We start from the raw sequence: 23,366 nt of genomic DNA, 5'->3' as shown, positions 1-23,366 counted from the left end.
ATTCATTCCATACATAAATTCAAGGGCCTATTTGACTGCATTTTTTTCACTGATCTATACCAGAGACCCATGTCCACAGTTACCTTCTCTTCAAATTGTGGATTTCAACCTGGAATGCACATTGGGATGACCCATGAAGCTCTGTAAAACAAAGCCTAAATCCCACCTCTGACAGTTTCTAATGTAACTGATCTGGAGTAGGCATCTAAAGTTCTTTTTAACTCTAAGGAGTACCCAAATGAGTACTCAAGGTCAATAACCACTAACTTAATGATAATCACCAATAGTTCATACAGTAAATGTCAGGATCATTAAAAAGAAAAAAATTTTCCTCTCTTATGACAGAGAAATTATTCTGAATTTAGACATGAGAAACATGACAGCTTATGGTAATGTGTGATTCATAACTGAACACCATGTTTGAAAAACCCTTAAGATAAACAATTAGGATAATCTGGAAAACCTGAATGAATTTTATGACTATTACTATTCAAATATATAAAAATAACATTTGCAAACATTTTGGGCTGAAGTGTAATGATGTTTGGAATTTTACTGCCCATGGCTAAAAATTACCAATACACATATATTTACTGTGCATGTATATATACTCATGCAAATGTAGCAAAATGTATTTGCTATGTACTATGTTTTCAACCTTTCTAAAGGACTGAAATTTTTCAAAGAACGAGTAACTTCAGTCCCAAGTTTGGCTTTTCGATTCCTTTTACAGAGCATATCGTTTATTCATTCAACCTTGTTAAAACTGTCTCAGCATGGAGCCAGTACAGTGGCCAGGGCACTTGCCTTGCACATGGCCAGCCCAAGTTCAATGCCCGGCATCTCATATGGTTCCCTGGGCACCAGGAGGAGTGATTACTGAGCGAACCCAGAGCATCACTGGGTATGCCCCAAAAACAAACAAACAAGCAAAAAAAGTCTCAGCATCTGAGCCCAATTTAAAAAAGGAATTAAAATGAGGAAAGAAATATTAAAACACAAGGAAATCCTCAAGTTCTACAGGGTGCAACTTCTTCTTAATTCACAACTTCCGTAATACAGTAAAATACCACCCTCCCCTCTACTCCCATTCATCCCAAAAAATATGCCTACAGATGAGAATTTGTTATTTCCAGCTGGAGCCATGTGTCCTCGAGACCATCCACTTCCAATATAGTCCTCATTGATCGCACTGAAGGTCGGAGAGATATTGGGATCAGGCTTGAATTTACAATGTTTTCTGTCTGCGTTGCCTGGGAGGGGTGGAGGGGAATGACAAAAAATGGGTTATCAGTGGACAAATATCCATCAAGGTTCTTTAAGCAAGACTGGCTGCTTGCAGCTGACGGCACTCAGTGACTGCACGCCTATCTCAGGTCCCCGGCATAGCTCAGATACTCCATCTGAATTTGGCATGGACTGGCCTAGGGAAGCATCCTGTCCACACACTGCAGCCATCATTGTATATACTTTTGCTTCAAGTATGTTAAGAATCCCCTGGGTAGTGAAAGCAAAGACCTATCAAAATATCTGGCTATATGAAAAGTTTTGTTGCTAAATAAACTCTTGCTCTTTAAAAAGACCCCCAAGTTATCAGATTTTATATAGCACAGCGGACAGGGCGTTTGCCTTGCATGTGGCCGAACCCAGGTTCGATTCCTCCGTCCCTCTTGGAGAGCCCGGCAAACTACCCATGACGTATTCGATATGCCAAAAACAATAACAAGTCTCACAATGGAAACGTTACTGGTGCCTGCTTGAGCAAATCAATGAGCAATGGGATGACAGTGATACAGTATTTGACAAGCTTATAATACTAAAATAATGGTAACTGTGTGTGTGTCACAAAACTCTGTGTGTGTGAGAGGGTGGGGAGAGACAGACAGACAGACAGACAGACAGACAGACAACACTATTTGTCCTGGACAGGTGGTTTGGAGGTGGGGGGTATCTGTGGTATCTTACTTATTGTCTCTTAAGCCATAACAAAATGAACCTTGAGGTTATGAGCTCAATGTGAAAATTCCTGAAATGGGCCAGAGAGCACACACAACAGGCTCAGGGGCATGCTTTGCGTGCAGGAGCAACTCCTGCGCACTGAGAAGGGAGTAGCCATTGATCACCGCCAGGCAAGTCACCCCCCAGTCCCAAAAAGGGGGCGCTCGGGGTATAGCTCAGTGGTAAAGCACTTGCAAGGCAAGTGGGTCTGATCTCTGGCACCAGAAACACATGCAAACACACACACTTTTTACCAAAGAAAGATAGCACGCAAATTCTAAATGTGCAATCAGCTGAAACCAAAGATTAAAACACTTGCTAAACCAGTCCAAGTAAAAAATGTTACATACATTATAACAAGGAAACAAATGATGCTTTACTTCCTAACTCTGAAAAGCAAAATTTAAGACAATAGTAATATCACATTTGGCAACTCACAATACTGTAATTTTAAATAGTTTAAATCATGAAATTTAAATAATTTTAGACTGTTTACAAATCAATATAACATAGAAATAAAGCAATTTCTTCTAAAAAAAAAAACAAAAACAAAAACAAAAAAACACACACACTTTTCAGAAATTCCTAAATCAAAGCACTGCATCGAAGAAAAGAAATCTCTACTTTCACTAACGCTTTAATACCTCCAGAACAATTTGCCACATTCATCATTAGCAAATGCTAACACTGTATTGTCTACTTGTCAATAAAAGTAGTAATTCTGATTATCTTGTTAGATTATAAAAATTCTGAAGATAAATGAAATACTCAGGTTACTACTCAAATAAAATGAAGAACTTGAGTAGTAAGTTCTATATAGGAGTTGAGAAATATGTTAACTATTTCCAACATCATTTAGTTTAAAGAAATTTTTTAATTATTGAATCCACAAGTTCAAAGTACTTCTAGAGGGTGGCTGGAGAGATACGAGGAATGTTGGTTGTGGGAAATGTACACTGGTGGAGGGATGGGTATTGGAACCCTGTACGACTAAAATCCGATCACAAAAGCTTTGTGAGTGTAGCTCACAGAGATTTAATAAAAAAATAAATAAAAGGGGCTGGAGTGATATCACAGTGGGTAGGGCGTTTGCCTTGCATGTGGCCAACCCGGGTTTGATTCCCAGCATCCCATATGGTCCCCTGAGCACCGCCAGGGGTAATTCCTGAGTGCAGAGCCAGGAGTAACCCCTGTGCATCATCGCCGGGTGTGACCCAAAAAGAAAAAAAAAATTATATATATATTTTTTAAAAAGGGCAAATGGCCAACAAATTAGAACAAAAAAAGCACCCCAAAACAACCACAAAAAAGTACATCAAGATTACCTCTAGGGTCAGGGATATACTTCAGTTCACATGTGAGATACCAAGCACCATAAACGCGCAAAAATTACCATCCTTAATATTTATCCAATACTCATCAGATAAGGGGTTGATATCAAGGGTATATAAAGCACTGGTTGAACTCTACAAGAAGAAAACATCCAACCCCATCAGAAAATGGGGCGAAGAAATGAACAGAAACTTTCCCAAGGAAGAGATACGAATGGCCAAAAGGCACATGAAAAAGTGCTCTACATCACTAATCATCAGGGAGATGCAGATCGCAACCATGAGATACTACCTCACACCACAGAGACTGGCACACATCAAAAGAACAAAAGCAACCACTGTTGCAGACGATGTGGGGAGAAAGGGACCCTTCTACACTGCTGGTGGGAATGCTGACTGGTTCAGCCCTTTTGGAAAACAATATGGGTGCTTCTCAAAAAATTAGAAATTGATCTCCCATTTGACCCAGCAATACCACTTCTGGGAATATATCCTGGAAAGGCAAAAAAAAGTATAGTCAAAATAACATCTGCACTTATATGTTCATCGTAGCACTGTTTACAATAGCCAGAATCTGGAAAAAACCCGAGTGCCCTAGAACAGATGACTGGTTGAAGAAACTTTGGTACATCTATACAATGGAATACTATGCAGCTGTTAGAAAAAAATGAGGTAATGAACTTTGCATATAAGTGGGTCAGCATGGAAAGTATCATGCTAAGTGAAATGAGTCAGAAAGAGAGAGACAGACATAGAAAGATTGCACTCATCTGTGGAATATAGAATAATAGACTAGGAGTCTAACACCCAAGAATAGTAGAAATAAGTACCAGGAGGTTGACTCAATGGCTTGGAAACTGGCCTCACATGTTGGGGAGAGGGCAACTCAGATAGAGAAGGGAACACCAAGTAAAATGTGGTTGGAGGCCACGAAGGGAAAGGGTGATGCGTGCTGAATGTAGACTAGAAACTGAACACAATGGCCACTCAACACCTTTATTGCAAACCACAACACCTAATGAGAGAGAGAGAACAAAAGGGAATAATCTGCCACAGTGGCAGGGTGGGGTGGGGGGAGATGGGATTGGGGAGGGTGGGAGGGATGCTGGGTTTATTTGTGGTGGAGAATGGGCATTGGTGAAGGGATGGGTTCTTGAACTTTGTATGAGGGAAACATGAGCACAAAAATGTATAAATCTGTAACTGTACCCTCACGGTGATTCACTAATTAAAAAATAAATAAATTTTCCCCTTTGGATCCGGCTGCGGAGCGAACAGGATGGAAGAGCCCAAGGGAGCGCCCTTGGACTCCAGGCAGCCCACTGAACTAATTCCGGCATGGGACCAGAGACCCCACGGTGCGCTGAAACAGTGGGACCCGGGCATCCCCCAATTCTTTTAACCTGTCTCTCTCTCTCAACTCCTCCCTCCTGAACACAGCGCAGGACTTCTCCATCTTATGAGCACCATAAAAGGGTAAAAGTTTGTAGTGATGTTATTTCTGGTTGTACTTTCCCTGGACTTTATACAGAAACCCAAAACCTAATGTCATCTTAGCATCAGCAATATGTAATGGTTCGCTTTTAATGGGTCGGACTTTTGTGGGAGATCCTAACAAGAATAGTAAGTCTGTTGCTGAAATATTGAAGGCAATCAAAACGGTAGCCATCTCTCTAGACTAAACTAAGCTATATCCCCACGCCAGCTGAGAAGAAATTTTCTTCTTTCTCGGGAAGAAACGCGGCATGTCGTCAACTACAGTGTGATGTCCATTAAGCAAACAGACCTGGTGGCGTGGGAATGGGATATAAGGGGAAAAATTATGTACATGGAACAGTGGGACGCTGGTGGAATCTCGAGCCGGAGCCGATACCAGCGCAAGACCTTCGGTTCCAGAAACTGCTTCCAGACACTCTACTAGTCTATCAACTAAGCCAGAGCCCCACGTCTGCTGATGACGGGAAATAACCATCCTTTTCGTTTTTTTCGTTTTTTTTTTTTTTTCTTTTCCCTTGTCAGGCAGCGTGGCGATTACTAAACAGGCGTGAACTCGGTGGCGCGGGGCAAGGGGGAAAAAGAAAAGTTATGTAACAAACAGCGGGACTTAATATCTCTATATTCTTAGCAGTGGAGAACTATCAAATGCCTCCTTGGCAATAGGACTGCTTTTCTTTTTTGGGGGAAACCCCAACAACGGTAGTGAGTTGTGTGTTGAAACATGGAATGTAATCGAGATAAGGCATAAATGAAGTGAAACTTATCAAGTACAAGGGTGGGGACTGGGGAGGTGGGAGGGGGCGGCAGGTATACTGGGGGGGTTGGTGATGGAGGATGGGCACTGGTGAAGGGAAGGGTGTTTGAGAATTGTATAACCGACATAATCCTGAGAACTATGTAACCCTCCACATGGTGATTCAATAAAATAAAAAAAATAAAAAATAAATAAATAAATAAATAAATAAATAGTATCTGTAACTCCCTGTAAAAAAAAAATAAAAAAATAAAAAGTCTCATACACCTTGAAAAAAAATAAATAAATAAATTTTAAAAAATAAAATTGAATTAAAAAATGAAAGAAATTTAAGGAAGACATTAAAAGTTTGATCAGTACAAACAAACAAAAAAAAAAAGAAATTACCATCCTTAAATGTAACAAATGGTGCTCGAGAAGACAGTACCTCATCACTTCATGAGAAAAATAAGTGGCAATACAGAAGAATTATTAATAAAAAGAAACACTTCACTGGAATGGCTTCACTATACGCAGTTAGCTTTGCTGGGCACCCGCTGCCTTTGAAAAACCACTTGTGGCATTCTGAGAGGCCTTGACTAAAAGAAGCCTTTCCTTCTCAGGACATCAACAGCCTTGAACCTGAGACTCAGCAGTGAATCCCGGAAGACAGCAGCTCACCTTCTCAGGACCCGATACAGAGCCAATTCCACCGGGACACCTTGGATGGAGCAGGTATCCCCTCCCCACCCACTCCAGATGAACCACCGTTGGCCACACGCTTCCAGAAGAAAAATCCAGTTAGGTGTGATCTGGGACTAAGACTCCAGGCCACATGGCGGCAGCTGAGACGGGTCATCCCTTCCCAGTCTCCCGGCCCTCTTGGGGGTCCTGGCTGTCATGCCCACGATCTGCCTCCTGGTGCCCTCTCAGCGCATCAATGACCTTGATCCAGAGACTTCCACATGAATCTCAAAATGGATTAGCTCCCTACGGAGATGCCTCTGGAACCCAACCATTTACCATTTTAGAATTCCAGAAGCGCATGGCTGCAAAAGCAGCTGCGCGACCTGTCATGATGTTCATAATAAGCAATAGAAAATAAATTATCGAGCCATCTGCCCCTGGCAGGCAGGCTTGAGTGTTGGTGTGAAGATTCGAAATAATGGTGGTGGAAGGTGTAATGGTGGTGGGATTGGTGTTGAAACATTGAATGTAATCAATTCATGTGAACAACCTTATGAAAATAACATTTTAAAAAAAACTTAAAAAATAAAGACTCCTCTCCTTGAGTTAGGATGCAAATTTACTTCTATCAAGTGTTGGAAAGTATGACCAGCAGAGAACCGCATTCAACCAAGCTCTGGGCTGAAGGATCTCCATCAACAGGACGCACGAGGGCTGGAGCTGCAGGTCTATAAGACAGCTAGTCTGCAGGCACAACTCCCCAAGACAAGCCGACAAGCCTCGCCTTTTCCAGTTTGACCCACAGGGCTACTGCAACTTTCCATGGACTGGCAGTGGAGGGAGGGGGGACGGTTAATTACAACCCACTTTTCCCAGAGGGTGCAGTCCTCTGGAGGAGCAGGTTCGGGGGGGGGGGGGGGGGCGGCGGTCTGAGAGTGTCTGAGCTCTCACCTTCAGTCCCAGTCACCAAATAAGGGTGTGGGGCTAAGACAATGATGCAACTTTATCTGTGGATTCTGGCTTTCACCCACACAGTAGCTTGGCAATTCTGCATTTTCATGTTGCTTCATTTATTTACTGAAAGAAAACTAGAGAGAGAAATGTGAAAAGAGAGAGAAAAAGGAATATGAGTTCAAGACAGAACACAGGCTTCTCCAGAAGGGGAAAAAAAATACAGGACAGAAAGAGAAACATATGTGTTCAAGGAAAAACATATAGCACTGCCATCCCGTTGTTCACAGGCTTGAAAAAGCAAGGAAGCCACATGTTGGGTGATTTTTTTGGGGGGAGGGGGACCATACCCGGCAGTGCTTACTCCTGGCTCTGCATTCGGGGATCACTCCTGGCGGTGCTTGGGGAACTATGGGGTGCCAAGGATTGAACCCAGGTCAGCCACATGCAAGACACAGACCCTGCCCACTATACTACTACTCCTACTCCTACTCTAACTACTATCGCTCTAATCCTTGGTGATTATTCCTATATACTTTTTATATACTGCTAATAAGTCCCAATTAAACTGATATGGTTCAAGAAGCCAGAAGAATATGGAAAGATAGAGTACATAAACTCAACGAACTGAACTCCAAGAATACTCTATTACCATTCAGATTTGGTTTTTTGCCTTTTGTATTTGTTTTGTTTTTTGGGTCAACACCCAGCAATGCTCAGGGGTTACTCCTGGCTCTGAACTCAGTTATTACTCCTGGAGGTGCACAGGGGACCATATGGGATGCCAGGGATTGAACCCGGGTCAGCCGCATGCAAGGCAAATGCCCTACCTGCTGTGCTATCACACCGGCCCCTCATTCAGATGTGAAAGAACTACCCAGAGCTTCATGGATAGGAAACAGCTCGGGGAAATCACAGACTTAAAACCAACTTTGCAGAAGTGTTCAAAGAGGAGAGAAGCGGAGAGAGGGAGAGAAGGGGAGAAGAGAAAAGAGAGAGAACAAATGAGTGAGGCCGCCTGCAACAGAGGTGGTAGGCGGTGGAAACTGGGGACACTGGTGGTAGAAATGTACACTGGTGAAGGGACAGGTGTTGGAACATTATATGACTGAAACCCAACCATGAACAACTTCTTAATGGTGTATCTCACTGTGATTCAATTTTTTAGAAAAAAGAAACTTTTTTTAAAGAGCTCCTTTGAAGGACAGGAGATCCTTCCCATCATGTGATACTGAATATGACACTCACTATGGTATATATATATGGATGCCCTCTACTAGATTAAAAAAGGTTAAAAACATATAGTAATTAATAGTCACAAACTGACTTTCATTGATTTACTGTCATCCTGTTGCTCATCGATTTGTTCGAGTGGGCACCAGTAACGTCTCTCATTGAGAGACTTATTGTTACTGTTTTTGGCATATCCAATATGCACGGGTAGCTTGCCAGGCTCTGCCGTGCGGGCTCGATACTCTTAGTAGCTTGCCGGGCTCTCCTAGAGGGGCGGAGGAATTGAACTCAGGTCGGCTACTTGCAAGGCGAACGCCCAACCGCTGTGCTATTGCTCCAGCCCTTCATTGATTTATTTTCTAATAATCCTATTTGCCATACTTTTAAGTTTTTTGGATGAAGTAATATGAAATAAATTTGTTAAGGTGGGGGAAGAAGTTTCATTTATGACAGGGAAGATAGGATGATTACAACAAGGTCCAAATCCAAACTAAAATTTAACACAGTGCTTTTTAGATGCCCAAGTTAAAAACCTAGTTACGTAAATGAGAACAGGCAGTATACTATATCGTATTAAATGATTTGAACTTCCTATTTACATAGGTCAAAATCACATAGCAATCAATCACTACAAATTGACTTATGATCTGATAATTCCATTTGCCATTTGTCCAAGTTTTGTTAGAGCAAACGGTATGGGATAAATCTGTAATATAGCTGCCAAGGCAGAGGCCGGGAATGGCGGGGGCCCTGGAGACACAGGTGTTGAGATTAATGTTCCAACACTATATGACTGACACGACTCTATTATGAAAAGCTTTGTAAATCACAGGTGTCTTAATTAAAAATAAATTCAAAAAAATTTTTTTTAAATCAAAAAGATTAACTGGCATGGTTCGATAGTGATCAGTATGGGTAAGGGCTGGGAAAGACAGGCCAGCCAGAGATGACTGCGAACAGCAGTGACCTACTTACAAACACCAGTGGAACACTGAGTCTGGTCATCGAGGCTACGGGAGGGCCCAGAGCAACAAACACGTGTCTCTGCCCGCCTGCCCTCCAGCTCCCGCCACTCAGGCGTCTCGTTCCCCAAAGGAACAAAACTCCGCTTCACACTTTGGCCCTCAAAGATGTGACTGTGCTTTTTCTTCAGCCTGGAAGGTTCCTCAGAGCCCAATGCCCACCCACCTCTCCTCTGGCCAATACCACCCACGTCAAACCTCAGGTCAACATTCCTTTCTCAGAAAAGTTGCTAATCAGTATCTGGATCTCCTATATAGATAAGTGAACAGATAACCAACAAAGAGATTATATATTCCTTAATTAAAGAATTGTCACTGTCATCCCGTTGTTGCTCATCGATTTGCTCGAGCGGGCACCAGTAACATCTCCATTGTGAGACTTGTTGCTACTGTTTTTGGCATATCGAAGACGCCATGGGTAGCTTGCCAGGCTCTACTATACGGGCAAGATACTCTCGGTAGCTTACCAGGCTCTCCGAGAGGGACGGAGGAATTGAACCTGGGTCGGCCACGTGCAAGGCAAACGCCCTACCCGATGTGCTACGGCTCCAGCCCTAAGCCCATCCCTTCTTTTTTTTTTTTTTTCCTTTAGCATTATTAGCAATTGTAGTTACTTGATAGGCCAATCCCTTTCCACAAACAACTGAAATACCAAGGAGGAGTAGAGACTAAAAATTACTTTTACTGCACTGGAGAGTTCAGTGGGCAGGAGCCTTGTGTTGGATCCCCAGCAATGCGTGGGACCCTAACATCACCAAGAATGACTCCAAGCACTGAGACAGATAGAGCCCCGAAATATAAAACTCAAACAAGGAAACACTTCGCCAGGGTCAGGACAGAACTCAAAGGGGGTGGAGCTCAGCCCCTGGTTCCACGTGTCCCACAAGCAGCACCTGAGTCGCTAGACCAAGCTTTGAACAGCCCACATGAGTGTTACCAAAAGCAGCACACCTCGGCCCTCCACCACTTTTCTGGTGATTAACAGCTATAGCCCCAGGCCTGACCCAGGGCTGAGCACAGACACGAGGAAGGCACGTAAGTATGGTGCTGGCTGCAGCACTACCAGGACGGCACCTCTGATTCCTTCCCCGGGGATCTTCGCAGCCGGGGGACCCATCTGGAAATGGTCTGGGGTTCCCTAGTCCAGGAAGGGTCCATTTATCCAGTGAGTCACACAAGTCTCATTATTTTCTACATGAGCTATAATGTGGAAAAGGTCAAGGTTACCAATGATCCTTTGTGTCCTAAATGTGGACACATCTTTGAAAAATACCTTACCTGCTGATCAGAATCACTTACCTAATATCTTGTTCTTAGATATGTGTTCAAGAACCCATCTCGGGACCCGCTTGGACTGATCATAAGACAAGGCATGATTAGTGTAACACCTTGTCTCGGTTCCAGTTAAAGGGAATCCAAATTGTTCCAAGACAGCTTTTTCTTTAGAATCTAAAAATAAAAAACAGGTGGATGGAGAAAACCAAAATAATACAGAATGTTAAATTCTTAGAAACAAAAAAAGCCCCAGATTACCTCACCCAAGGGTGAAGAGTGAGAATTTTAAAAAATAAACAACTAAAGGGCTGGAGATATAGTATGGAGATAAATATAATATGGGGACAAAGTATGGATATAGAACCCTATATGACCCCCGCAAGCCGACCAGGAAAAGCACCCCCCCCACAAAAATTCACTGTATCACTGTCATCCCGTTGTTCATCGATTTACTCGAGCGGGTGTCAGTAACATCTCTATTCGTCCCAGCCCTGAGATTTTAGTACCCTCTCCTTACTTGTTTTTCCCAACGATTGGAGGCTCTTTTCAGGGTCAGGGGAATGAGACCTGTTATTGTTACTGTATCTGGCATATCGAATATGCCACAGGGAGCTTGCCAAGCTCTTCCGTGCTCCCCCAAATAGTAATTAAAAAAATTTTTTTAGATGACTGAAAAGCCAAATCAATCAGGAAGTTTCTTTATCTTTTTTCCCTTCTTTTTTATTTTTTTTTTTTGCAATTGTAAGAAAAAAAGAGACAATAGTGGAAACTTTGTTTTGTTCACTTTGGGTTTTTGGACCACACTTAGGCAGTGATCAGGGTATATGGGATACCAGAGATATATGGGATACGAATGCAAGGTCCCAAAGAGGAAAGTGTTTTGACTATCATGGGTTGCATAGTTACACCAAGATTAGGCTTCTGTGGGTGGAGGCATAGTTCAGTCAGAAGGGCACGTGCCTTCCAGGCGGCTGACCCGAATTCAATCCCTGGCATCCACATGATCCCCGAGCCCACCAGAAGTGATTCCTGAGTGCAGAGCCAGGAGCATCGCCAGGTGTGGCCCAAAAGAAAAAAAAAAAGGAAAAACAATAAAGACACAGGGGTCAGAGTGACAGTACAATAGGAGAGGGGTTAAAGCTACTGCCCTGAACACAGCAGACGTTGGTTTGCTCCAGGACACCGCATATGGTGTCCTGAGCACTGAGCCAGGAGTTAACCCTAAGCTCTGCCCGGTGGCCTCCCCATCCAACTTCCCACCCCACCATGGGAATGAGCAACATCGAGAGCTGCTCCATTGACATTTTCTTGTCCAGCGCTGAGGTCACTGGCGGTGGCTGCAGCCCCAGGGAAGAAGCAGGTAGGCGCGGTAAACCGCCGGACCATCTCCCAGCTCACTAACTTCTCAGTAAGCGCCAGAATCTTGGCACAGGAGAGGGGAGAGGTGGCCCCAAGGGCCGGAGAGGCTCCAACCTCTGGGGATCACAGAGCTCTGACCAGGGAGGAGCACCGGGTGTGCCCCCCGCCAAAAAAAAAAACCACAAAAGCCAGAATCAGATCCCTCGGTCCAGGCCGAAACGAGTACCACGCAAAGGCACAGCTCAAGCCAAGCACTGGGCAGGGGTTTTCCTGGGAAAGCAGTGGCGCCTGCCTTCCCGATCCGGGATAAAAGGCAAGGTCAAAACACACACACCACAACAAAGAAATACAACAGGGCCAGAGGGACAGCACAGCGGGGAGGGCCTTTGCCTTGCACGCGGCCGACCCGGGTTCGATCCCCAGCATCCCAGATGGTCCCCCTAGCACCGCCAGGAGTAACTCCTGAGTGCAGAGCCAGGAATAAGACCTGAGCATCACGTGACGCAAAAAGTTAAAAAAAAAAAGGCACATTGGCCACCTTTCACCAGTCTTTCACCGGGCAGGAGATGCGCGCAAAGTGGCCGCGTCTTCCCCGCCCCGGAAAACCCGGCGGGTGGGTTTCCTGCCCACCCGCCCTTCCTCCGGCCTCCTGGGGGGCATCGAGGGCCCTCCGGGCCGGGGTCCAGGCCGGGGTCCAGGCCCGGCTCCGAGCGCGGTGAACTCACGCGCCCAAGCTCGGAACGGAGGTTCTGGGCCCGCGGAGGCGGCACACGGACACACGGACGGCAGGACACGCACTCGGGGCACCGAGGCTTCCCGCGCCGCCAAACTTACCGTCCGGCGCCGGCTCCGAGCCCCGACTCCGGATCAGCGGCAGGGCCACGAGGCCGGCCCCGGCGGCGCCCAGCGCGGCCCCGGCCACGAAGCCGCTCCAGAAGTGCCGCGAGCCTCGGAGGCGGCCGGTGAGACCGCGGGCAGCCATCGGGGCCCAGGCGGCGGGCAGCGCGCGACCACCCTGGACACTTGCGCCCCGCGGCGCAGCCACCGCGCATGCGCCCCCGCAGCCTCCCGGAAGGCCCGCGAGCGCCGCGCGCGCCCTCTGGCTGCAAGACCGGGACAGCGCCGCGAAACCCGGCTCCTCCCCTCCCGAGTAGGAGCGCAGGAAGTTACCTTCTTCACCTGGCGGACGCACTGGCCAGGAGCCAGCGAGGGGCGAGGTGGGGAGGGGGTCACTTAGAACGGGGTCCTGCCCCGGTCGCATCCCCCTCATCTTAGAAATATACTTACTTGGCAGGAGAATTTAGGGTCTCTCTAATATATGTAAATATAATATATAAAGTTCTAAAATATAAATACATCATATATGTATTTAAATAATGTATACATACATTACATGTTGTATAATATATAAATATGCATTTTATTTAAATATTATAAATCATCTGAAAAACACCTCTACTTGGCAGAATTTAGGGTGTTCTAATACATAAATGCATACATATATAATGTATTATATCACTGTCATCCCATTGCTCATCGATTTTCTCGAGCAGGCACCAGTAACGTCTCCATTGTGAGACTTGTTGTTACTGTTTTTGGCACATCGAATATGCCACGGGTAGCTTGCCAGGCTCTGCCAAGCGGGCGGGATACTCTAGCTTGCCGGGCTCTCTGAGAGGAACAGAGGAATTGAATCCGGGTTGGCCACGTGCAAGGCAAACGCCCTACCCACTGTGCCTTCCATTATAAAATATGTATTGTGTTCTATGTTATAAATATTAAATATAAACACATGTAACACAAACATATAAATTATATATAAATTAGTGATAACAGCATCCCTGGGGCTTTTCTGGTGTTTAAAAATCTCACAGCATTCAAATCTGTCTACAAAGCAAAGAGGTCGGAGGGGGTGCAGCAAGCATGTTTGGGGACCTTGGGGACCTTCGGGAGCTAAGGACTGCAGGAGGGGACCAGTCCCTGTTCATTTCTGACTCCCTCCAAGCCCTCCGCCCCAGTGATGGAGACACACAACAGGGTGTTTTTTATGATTACCATTATTATTTTATTTTCATATACAAAAAGATAAAACTTGAAATAGTTCTAGACTTTTCCTCCTATTCTGATGGGGTGTGGCTGCTTCTTCACACAGGGAAAACTACATTCACATCGGTTTGAGGGCCCAGTGCACAGTTCCAGCAGCAAAACCCCACCTTAGCACATCTAGTTTCAAACCTGACACTCATTTCTAAAATTACCACAGTAAAAAGGAACAAAGATCCACTGCAAATGAATGAACTATGATACAATGTTCTTTCCAAAATGTCTTCATTTTGCAACTGTAATTACATGGGTGTCTGCTTTAGGCCATTTCAAATGTGTGCGTGTCTAATATATATATATGTGTGTGTGTATTTTATATATATGTATATATATATCAACCAGCACACTTTTCAAATTCACACAGGGTAACAGTGACAAACTCAACTCTGTGTGTGTATATATATATATTTTTTTAAAAAACATGATACTTTAGTATAACTTTTGTTAATTCAGTAGTACAAGCTATTACTGTTCTACAAAATTTTAATTTTATAGCTACAAGGGTGAAAAGTGACCTATTACATTTACATCTCACATATCCTGGCATACAAACAGTACTTATTGAATCTGAGCCCCAAAATGTCAGTCTTAGTTTCAGCACTTGAAGAGCTTTCTCACTTCTACAGTCTTAAATGGTACACTCGTCACATTTCCAGAGTTTGTAATTACTCAGCAATTTAAACTGTAAGAAACAGAGGAATCCAAACCTTTAATTACAAGTTTTATATACAAGTTAGACAATAGCTCAACATGACGCTTACCCATCCTAAACCTTTCTCACTCTCAACTAGGTTAGGCAAGTCTTAGGAGTTCCCTTCTTTTCCTTGTAATAAGGCATGTACAAATTTTGAAGTAGCTGGTAAAGCTGATACTCAATGACAACTGACAGGTGACATTTTTCAGTTGGTTCTAAAATTTGTTCTTCGAACTGTGTACTCTGCTGTGTTCTTTAACTCTATGTCTGTGACATGCAGAAAGCTCTTTTCAACAAGAATGGACATCAAACTCAACGAAAGCCAACTTTACAGTACTGTATAAAGTTATTCAGATTCAAGGACAAATGTGGAAAAATATTCAACAGGTGAAAAATTCGGCCTCAGACGCTACCATTAAGATAATTTCAAAGTCACAAGCAGATTCTTTTGTACAGTTGAAAATGTCATTGTGTGGATTTGTGGTATGGAACTGAACTCTAGAAGTGTATTTCCATTCTGCGGTAACCCTCACCCTCAATTCTCAAGTACCACTTAATTTTCTTTGCATTTTTTATGAATTCGGGGGTGGGGGGGAAAGGGGGCTTGAGAGCCACTGGCATTTTAACAAATTCTCCGTTCACAGAAAATCCCAACACTTCCCAATGAGATCACCTAACAATCTCTGTGGTCAGTGGCTCTCAGTCTTAAACCATCATCTGGACACTTTCTTAAACCCCAGATGTCACTTCATCCTTCCTACCCTCATCCCTGTCATGCTGGTAAAATTTGGATGAGTGACTCTTTCCCAAATGGAGAAATTATTTGGCTAAATGGATACTTAATTCGTGGCAGTGCTCTGAGAAAAACACCACATGGGCTAAAGCACTTGCACAGACTGACGCCATAGTCCACTGAATGGGGCAGAGACCAGACACTTCAAGAGCTGGGTTAAAACTCATTTCCCAAACTAATCTTGGTGTCTCCATGACAGCCCATGACCATATGGCTGAGTTACCACTTTTCATCTTGGTCTGTCATTCATGCCCCAGAGACAAAAAATTCAAATGTGGTAACTGCTGGTTAATTAAACTTTTGAACTGGTAAAAAAAGGTTCTTTAAAAAATATATATATATATTTAAAATTCATCAAAATGACAAACAGCCATATTCCACAAGGCCTAATTTCACAGCAACATATGCTTAGACAAACCTTCCCAAAATGCACTGTGGTGGATGACGGTTTTTGTAATCCTGCCATTGAAAGGAATGTTCTACACTTGCGCGTTAGCAACTGGAAGTGAGCTAATGAAGAAAGAGCTCGTCTTTGGAACTAATTTGTGTACAAGACCAACCAATTGAGATCACTTTGCCTGATCAAACACGAGAATACTGAAAATGGCAGAATGCTAAGAGAAGCACAGGAAGCACCTTTCGGATAACGCTCAAGACCCCTCCCGCCACAGCACGGGACAGGGGGGAAGGGGAGCACAGGGCGCTTGCCAGAAACCCCCCTTTCTGTCCTTGGGAAGAGTTTTTGTTTTGTAACAAAACAGTGCCCACCAGTGGCAGGGCTTGTGTGTTGCCAGCCCGCAGTACCAAGAGGACCCAGATGGTGACAGTGTTGAACAGGAGGTCTGAGGTAACTGTGGTTTAGTAAGCTACCTGGAGCACAGGACCCTGCATCCAGGAATTATAGCTGGGACAAAGAAAAAGTCGGGGCGGGGGGGCATGAGGGCGGGGAGGGGGGCCTGGGGCAGATAAGACAATTAGAAAAAAGCTTACAGCAGTTGCTTTTGGGGAGGCAGGTGACAAAAACAAAGGCACAACAGAATTACATTCCAAGACAGGTGGCTGGCACGCAGGGAAATGCTCTCTTATGGGGACTGGGGAGAGGGAACAAGTTCCAGTGCGCTGCTGGATCGGCAGAAACTAAGTTTCTTCCCAGTTTAAAAGGGGTCAAGTACGAAACTTCAAACCAGAATGAATAAAAAGCACGACTGGCTTTCAATGACACATTCCAGATTCTCCTGACCATGCTGCCCCCAGACGTGTGTCAACAGCCTTCGGCCAGCAGGCAGGCCCCGGACACAGGCCTGAGAACTACAAGCATACCAAGCATCGGCTTTGTTTTCCACCCTCCTTACGTCCCAAAAAAAAAAAAAAAAAAAAAAGCTCAACCAACTACCTGTTCTCTACCCCCAAATTAACAGGCTAAGATGAAGAACGGGCTCCATGCCACGGCAGGGCCGGTGCAGAGGAGGTGGGGCATCACGTGGACGCGTGAAAGGTGCCTGACCAGTCTGGGCGTGGGGAGCTGTGATCCGTGGGCTCCCAGCTGACTCACGTGGTCCAACCAGCCTCATCTCCAAGGCGCCCTCACCACAGAGAACGAAACGCGCCCCGCAGCTCTTCCTTTCGGCCAGCCTCTCCGTCCACACACCGCCCTCCCCGGCCGCTCAAATAACCGCCCAACCGCCCAACTGCCCGCTGAGTCCTAAGAGAACGGGATCATTTGGTCCTGGAACACTCCAGGTTTGTTGGATCCCTCCAGCCCCATGTCTCTAGCCTCAATCAGTCCAGTCCCAACGTGCCCCAATCCGCACCCCCGTCCAGTGTCTGTCTCCCCCCAAACACCTTCCCACCACTAGATCCTATGTTTGGAGCTCACAAATTGATTTTTTCTTTTTTTAAGCTTTGTTCAAAAGAAGTAAGAGGAGGAAGCGCACGTGTGAAAGAAAACACTGCTGGCTCCCCCGGCCTCTGCCCGGCTCCTCTCCTGCCAGTCTGCCAGGAGCAAAGCCGGAGGACGGCTGTCCCCTACGGCCACAATCGGAGTCTCCGTCCAACAAGACGCATCCCTGGATTCCAGTCCACCGGTGTGTCCCGAGAATCCATGTGAGCGCCAGGGCAGAGCGCCACAGCACTCATACTCCAGTGTACATTTATCTTGGAAAGTAAAGCTCATTACTCTGATTACAAAAGCACTCGTACTCAAACTCACTAGGTTTTATAAAAATAGTCTGTGGTATAAAACACGCATTCTCCACACTGCGCAGAAGAATCTGTCAGGTGATATAACTAAATATATATGTAGAGCTATAGCTTTCTTAAAAGTAAAATTTCAAGTGTCAGATCTCTATTATATAACCTACTCTTTTATTTACAATGCTACCGAATGACATTCTGACGCAAACGGTCCCGGGAAGAGTCAGGGAAGGCGCCCGTGCCCGACCTACAGCAGAAAAGTCCCAGGACTCCAACAAAACTCATCCATTTGCAAAAACCATCCTCACCTCACCTGGATCCTATTTTCCCGTAACTAGGAGCCCGGAAATGTAAACTTTGCAAATGAATGTAATACTTTTCTGGGGCTGTCCGGAAGAGGCTGTCCACATCTGTCCAACGCAGCGCATGCACACAGACACTCGTCGGTGTGGGCATGTCCTTAGCATCCTGCGGGTGGTCTCAAGATTGCTCAAGGCCCCACAAGACCGGAGACATTCCTAGGACAGAGAGCACAGCACACCTGGCCGGCACCACACGCCAGCACTCAAAGAGCCTACACGCTACTTCATGAGGGAAAACCATTGGTATTATGTCTACAAGCTGCCATAGGAGCGAATAAAGTACGGGGGTGGGGGAGGGAGTGTTTGGCACTACAGGGGATACTTGGAGTACCACAGTCAGAGTCCTGCTCCATTCAGACTCAGAAGATACCATCGCAAAATGTGAAAAGCTCGGTAAAAAATTTACATGGGAAGAAATCCTTGAAATTCAAAATCTGGTCAGATTAAAGTTTAGGACAGACCCCAAATAAGTATAAAGTAGGACTATGTTACTAGATGATTTAGACTTTTATTTAAAGACAGTTTAAGGGTCTCTTGGACCCAGCAATTAGTTTCAAAATGTGGCTGCATCGACTGAATTTCCAAGTTGGGGGGTGGGGGGGTGGGTTTTAAACATTAACGTATTTTTTTTTTCATTAAAATGAAAACCTATCTCAAAAAAAAAAAAACAAACCACTTTTCCCAAGCCTTCTAAAGGTTTGGGATACATTCATAGGTGGATTGCTGGTTAGAAATCAACTACCAGGAACCGCACTGAAAGAACTAGACGGATAACCCTGAATTCATAGAAACCTTTACAAGTCTAAACAGAGAAGAAAACCAGTTCATCACTTAAACTACGTGGCCTATTTTTTTTTTAACCTAAAACATTACTAGTGATGGATGGAGACATATACTCATCTTAACTAGACTGAACACATTCTGAGTATCTTACTAGTTCAGATTTTGTACAGTCATTGACCAAGGAAAATTCATGCTACCCGAGGGGAGAGAAAAGTCTGCTATCCTGTGTTTCTTGGACAGGCGTGGTCCAATTGCCCACCCCACCACCACCACCACCGGCCCCACGAGCTGGGGGCCAAGCCTGGTCATATCACCAAAAAATAGCCGCCAAGAACCCATTAGGCTATTGAAGCAGCTGGGAGCAATAAACCAAGTTCATTCCTGGATGACGCTTTCCAGTTCAGGGATTTTTCTAGTGAGCTACGTTCTCAGGAGTTAAGTCCCGACTACTCGAGTTCTAGTACCGACACTAAATACGTCCATAACGTGTGTCACTGAAAACCTTCAGCTACTTGCGTTACCAGTAAGTGCTATGAATTGGACACTGCATTCTACAAAGGGCAAAGTCACATCTACAAGAGGCCCACCCCTCTCTGTTCCCCAGACAGCCCACCCAACTGCCCCCACCCTCACAGCTCAGGGCGCCCGGGGGCCACAACACCCCAGACACCAGCTGAGCCTGCCACCAAGGCCACCCTCAAATGGGCCCAGGTCACCACTTCGGAGTGGCAGGAGGGCAGGGGTCCCATGGAAGCACTGTCTCTATAGCCCCAAGAGGAGGAAGAAGAAGGAGGATGATTCCCTTGCTAAGACTGTGGGGGGAGGGGGGAGTCTTGAAGGTTCTGCTCATGGCCCAACATGACCCATCATGCTCTCGCCACCTTCCTGTCAGTCTGGACAGGTTGGACTCTGAACCAGAAGCAGCTGGCACCTGGAGGCGGCCCTCCCTGGGCAGGAAGGGGGTCTCCGGGCACCTACCAACAGCAAACACCACAGCCATGGCAGATGCTGCTCACAACTGACCCCCGCCGGGCACCTCCTTATTCAGAGACAGGTCCTGCCGCCCGCAGCAGCCAGAGTCGGTCCCTGTTGGACAGCAACGCCCCGCTCCATGGTGCTCTGCTGACCAGGTCCACGGGCCTCTTTCCTGTCCAACCCTGCCCCCCGCCCCCGCTCGCCGAGTCCCCTGCAGGAGGGGACAGTCACCTCTAGTCCCTACTTCCTCCTACTCCTCTCGCCCGTTTCGAGATCTCTCTGGTTAGGCCTGGCGTCCCAGGGCGACTGATGAGCACGGGTGTTTGCAAATAGAACTCATTCTCCCTCCAAACCCATCCGGACCACAGGGCACTTGAAGCAGAGGCTCACAACTTACGTGCGCCGCCAACAGGCCCCTTTTCAAAAACAAAAACAAAAAATGACTCACATGTGAACAGAGAGTACTCCCTCCCACGCCCCACCCCCCAACTACAACCAAGCTACCACCAGCCCCTGGATCAGTCCAGCAGGCTCCCAGCCTCTGGGCAGGGTCGCCCAGCTTGGCAAAGCATGCCAGAAAGGAAGGAACAAAGATCCTTGGTCACTGGAGATGGGGCAGGCTCTCTTCAAGGCAGGAAAAATAAGGTCGCACCCCGTGCTCACAGGCCTTCCCCTGAGCTGGGAGGTGGGGGGAACAGGTGGGCAATAGCTAACCCAGCATCCCAGGAGTGGGTCACATGACGTCACAGGCAGTGCCCTCACAACCCAACAAACACAAGCCAGGGCTCTCAAGGGCCACCCACGTCCCAAAGGTTCACACCACGGTCCCTTCTGGGAAGAAGCCCCGAGCAGGCTCTTATTGGCACACCCCAGGGACCTCCGGGCCCTTCCACCAGCCGCTGTGCCAGGGCTCGCGCCTGGTGACCTTCTGCAGCAGGGGACGGGCAGGCTGGAGCCCAGTGCCCAGCACACAGCTCCTGCGGGCCCTTTCTCCCTGGCCGCACCCAACAGGTCCCGTCCCGACAGTCCACCATGGCCCTGGCGCTCAGAGGGGCGTGAGAGGGGCTGAGCGGGAAGGGGATCGGGAGCCAAGCCGAGAGAAACCCAGAGGCCACGGGGGAGACCCGCCTGCTCCACACCGCACATCACGGCCCCCCGCTGCGCACTCCACCGCCCAGCCCGACCCCGTTCCCCAGGAACCACGCCCGCAAACACCCGCCACGTGACCCAGAGGCCCTCTCCACCCAAGCAGGTGTGAGGGGGGCCAGCGGCCCCTGCTGGTGAACGCCTTGTGTTCTCTTCTGAGGATACGCAGTACGGATGCCCAGCACCGCCTGAGGAGAAAGCTAAAGACAAAGATATGGCACTTCTCAGTAACTATCTTAAAGCTTCTGAAAGAAATTAAGTGGAAAGGAAAGCAACTGCTGTAAGGCCTGGTGTGCTGTTGAAAAATTATTCCAAGGGAAGAAAAGTACCACAGCATGAAGTCCAATAGTTTCATTTTTTAAAAGAAAGACAACATAGCTTACCAAAACTGCCAAAAAAAAAAAAAAAAACAACAAAAAACCCAAACGAACAACGACAACAAAAAAGAAACCCTGTCCCTGTGACCACTTTGGCCAGCTCCCGTGTGACCCCTGAAGCACAATCTGAGCTCCAAGAGGGAGGAAGCTCACCCCACACAGCACCTGCCCAGCAAAGGGGCGATGCCACCTGGGGGGTTGGGGGAGGCAAGGGGAAGGGGGCGGCCACACTATGCGCCCCTCTCGGGCGCCCCGCCAAGGCTGCCGAGCCAGCCTGCGGTCTCAGACACAGCCCAGAGCTCTTGTCGACTGCTGAAGGAATTAAAATCTCACGCAAAATTCCCTCCAGTGGGTCTCAGGGCCATGATTCTACCAAGTTCAAGTGGCGTTACCTGTCAATCAAGCTGAGGGGACTATCTGAACTGCCAAATAACCAAGAGGAGCCGGGCCCCTCTCTGGTTCTCGATCGATCGCCTACCCTTACGATGAAGAGATCCAGTTTTAAAATAAAATGGTCGCAAGAAACCAGAAGAGAAGCCTTCACCCACAAGAGTGACGAATGCCCAAACTCAGCCGGACGGCCAACCTCGGGTGGATGACAAATATTTACAAGGGGCTGTTTGCTATCAAACAAAAACGGTAGCTCTCCCTACAAGACTCCCAACTATTTTTTTTTCTTTTTCTCTATTTCTTTTAAATTTTCTTGTCATAAAAGCCAACTTACATTAAAATATACTCACTACAAGACAACACAACTAACAAAATATATAATAAAACTTGTACACAAGTAGAAAATTCTGAGGTATTTCTGGTTTGAGGTGGTCTGTGGTCGTGAAGTTTTCATTTTTTTTTTTTTAACTTTTCAAAATTTAAACCTCGGAAGCCACATAGCAAAGCATGTATGTATATGTGGATATGTGTATTTTAACAAAAAAAAAATTTGCATGTTTCATAAATTAAAAAAAAAGAAATTTAAATGTTGAAACAGCAGCATTAGGAACATTCACCGACTAGAGCAAGGTTATGGCATAATAGAAAAAAGTTTTTAGAATATGCACCACGTGAAGGGGTCTGGAGAAAGCCATGTCCACAAGCCACAAAAGGGGACAGTCATGTCAGCAACAGGGCAGAGCCCACACTGAAGGGGTAGGGGGCGACAGGGACGGTGCCCTGAGGCAGGCCTCACACAAGGTACCTCCCTGGAAATCCTCCTTCCCTGGCTGTGCAGGGCGCCCCCTGCAGGCACGTCCCTGCACAGCTCCAGGGAGGAAGCACAAGCCAATCAGTATTTCTTCGGTGAAAGAGATTTAGAGCATCGCGCTCACTAAACCGCGATGATGTCCGCCTTCTCCTGATCTTACAATGAGGGCAGAAAAATGCCCCGCCCTACGCCCAATGCCCAAGTGGATGGGGGAAAAACTGGCCAGGGCCAGCAGATGGGCTCGAGCCATACCTGCCTCTGTACTTTCTCCAGACCCCGCCTGGCTCCATTAAGGTCCTTCCCCTCGGCTCCTGGTTACCTGAGAAGTAGCTCCATAGCAAAGGATGTTGCCGCGAATGTGCCCGAGTCCAGTGTAGCTCTGTGCCAAACCCTACCCCGAGCTCGTCCTCCCCCAGCCAACTCCAATCCAAACCATTCTTATCCTAGTTTCTCCTCGGTCAGGTCAACACCCGTTAATCCGTGAAAGACACATCTGCTGTTTCTTAGACACGCTGTCTGAAAAGGGAGGAGGTGGTGGGGAAGGGGGAAACAATCAAAAAAGGAAGGGACCAGAGGGCAGGGCAGAGGAGCGCCCCCTGGAGGAAGGAAGGGGTTCTCATGTAACAGTCTTCGAAGGCGCCTCTAGGTAGAGC

General features: G+C 46.5%; 1 protein-coding gene across 1 annotated transcript in view; it reads right to left on the bottom strand.

The window, feature by feature from the left end:
* Positions 1-13,145, bottom strand: part of EXOG (exo/endonuclease G) — a 38,772-nt gene extending 25,627 nt beyond the window's left edge. Inside the window, exons 1-3 of the mRNA XM_004614619.2 lie at positions 12,921-13,145; positions 10,752-10,901; positions 1,114-1,253 (exon numbers count right to left, since the gene is read on the bottom strand). Coding sequence (XP_004614676.2) covers positions 1,114-1,253; positions 10,752-10,901; positions 12,921-13,068 — 438 coding nt within the window. The 5' untranslated portion in view covers positions 13,069-13,145. The remainder of the gene's footprint in view (positions 1-1,113; positions 1,254-10,751; positions 10,902-12,920) is intronic.
* Between the last annotated feature and the right edge of the window lie 10,221 nt (positions 13,146-23,366).

The sequence above is a fragment of the Sorex araneus genome, chromosome 4, assembly GCF_027595985.1.
Source record: "Sorex araneus isolate mSorAra2 chromosome 4, mSorAra2.pri, whole genome shotgun sequence".
NCBI classification, from domain to species: domain Eukaryota; kingdom Metazoa; phylum Chordata; class Mammalia; order Eulipotyphla; family Soricidae; genus Sorex; species Sorex araneus.
This window is presented reverse-complemented; position numbering and strand designations above follow the sequence as displayed.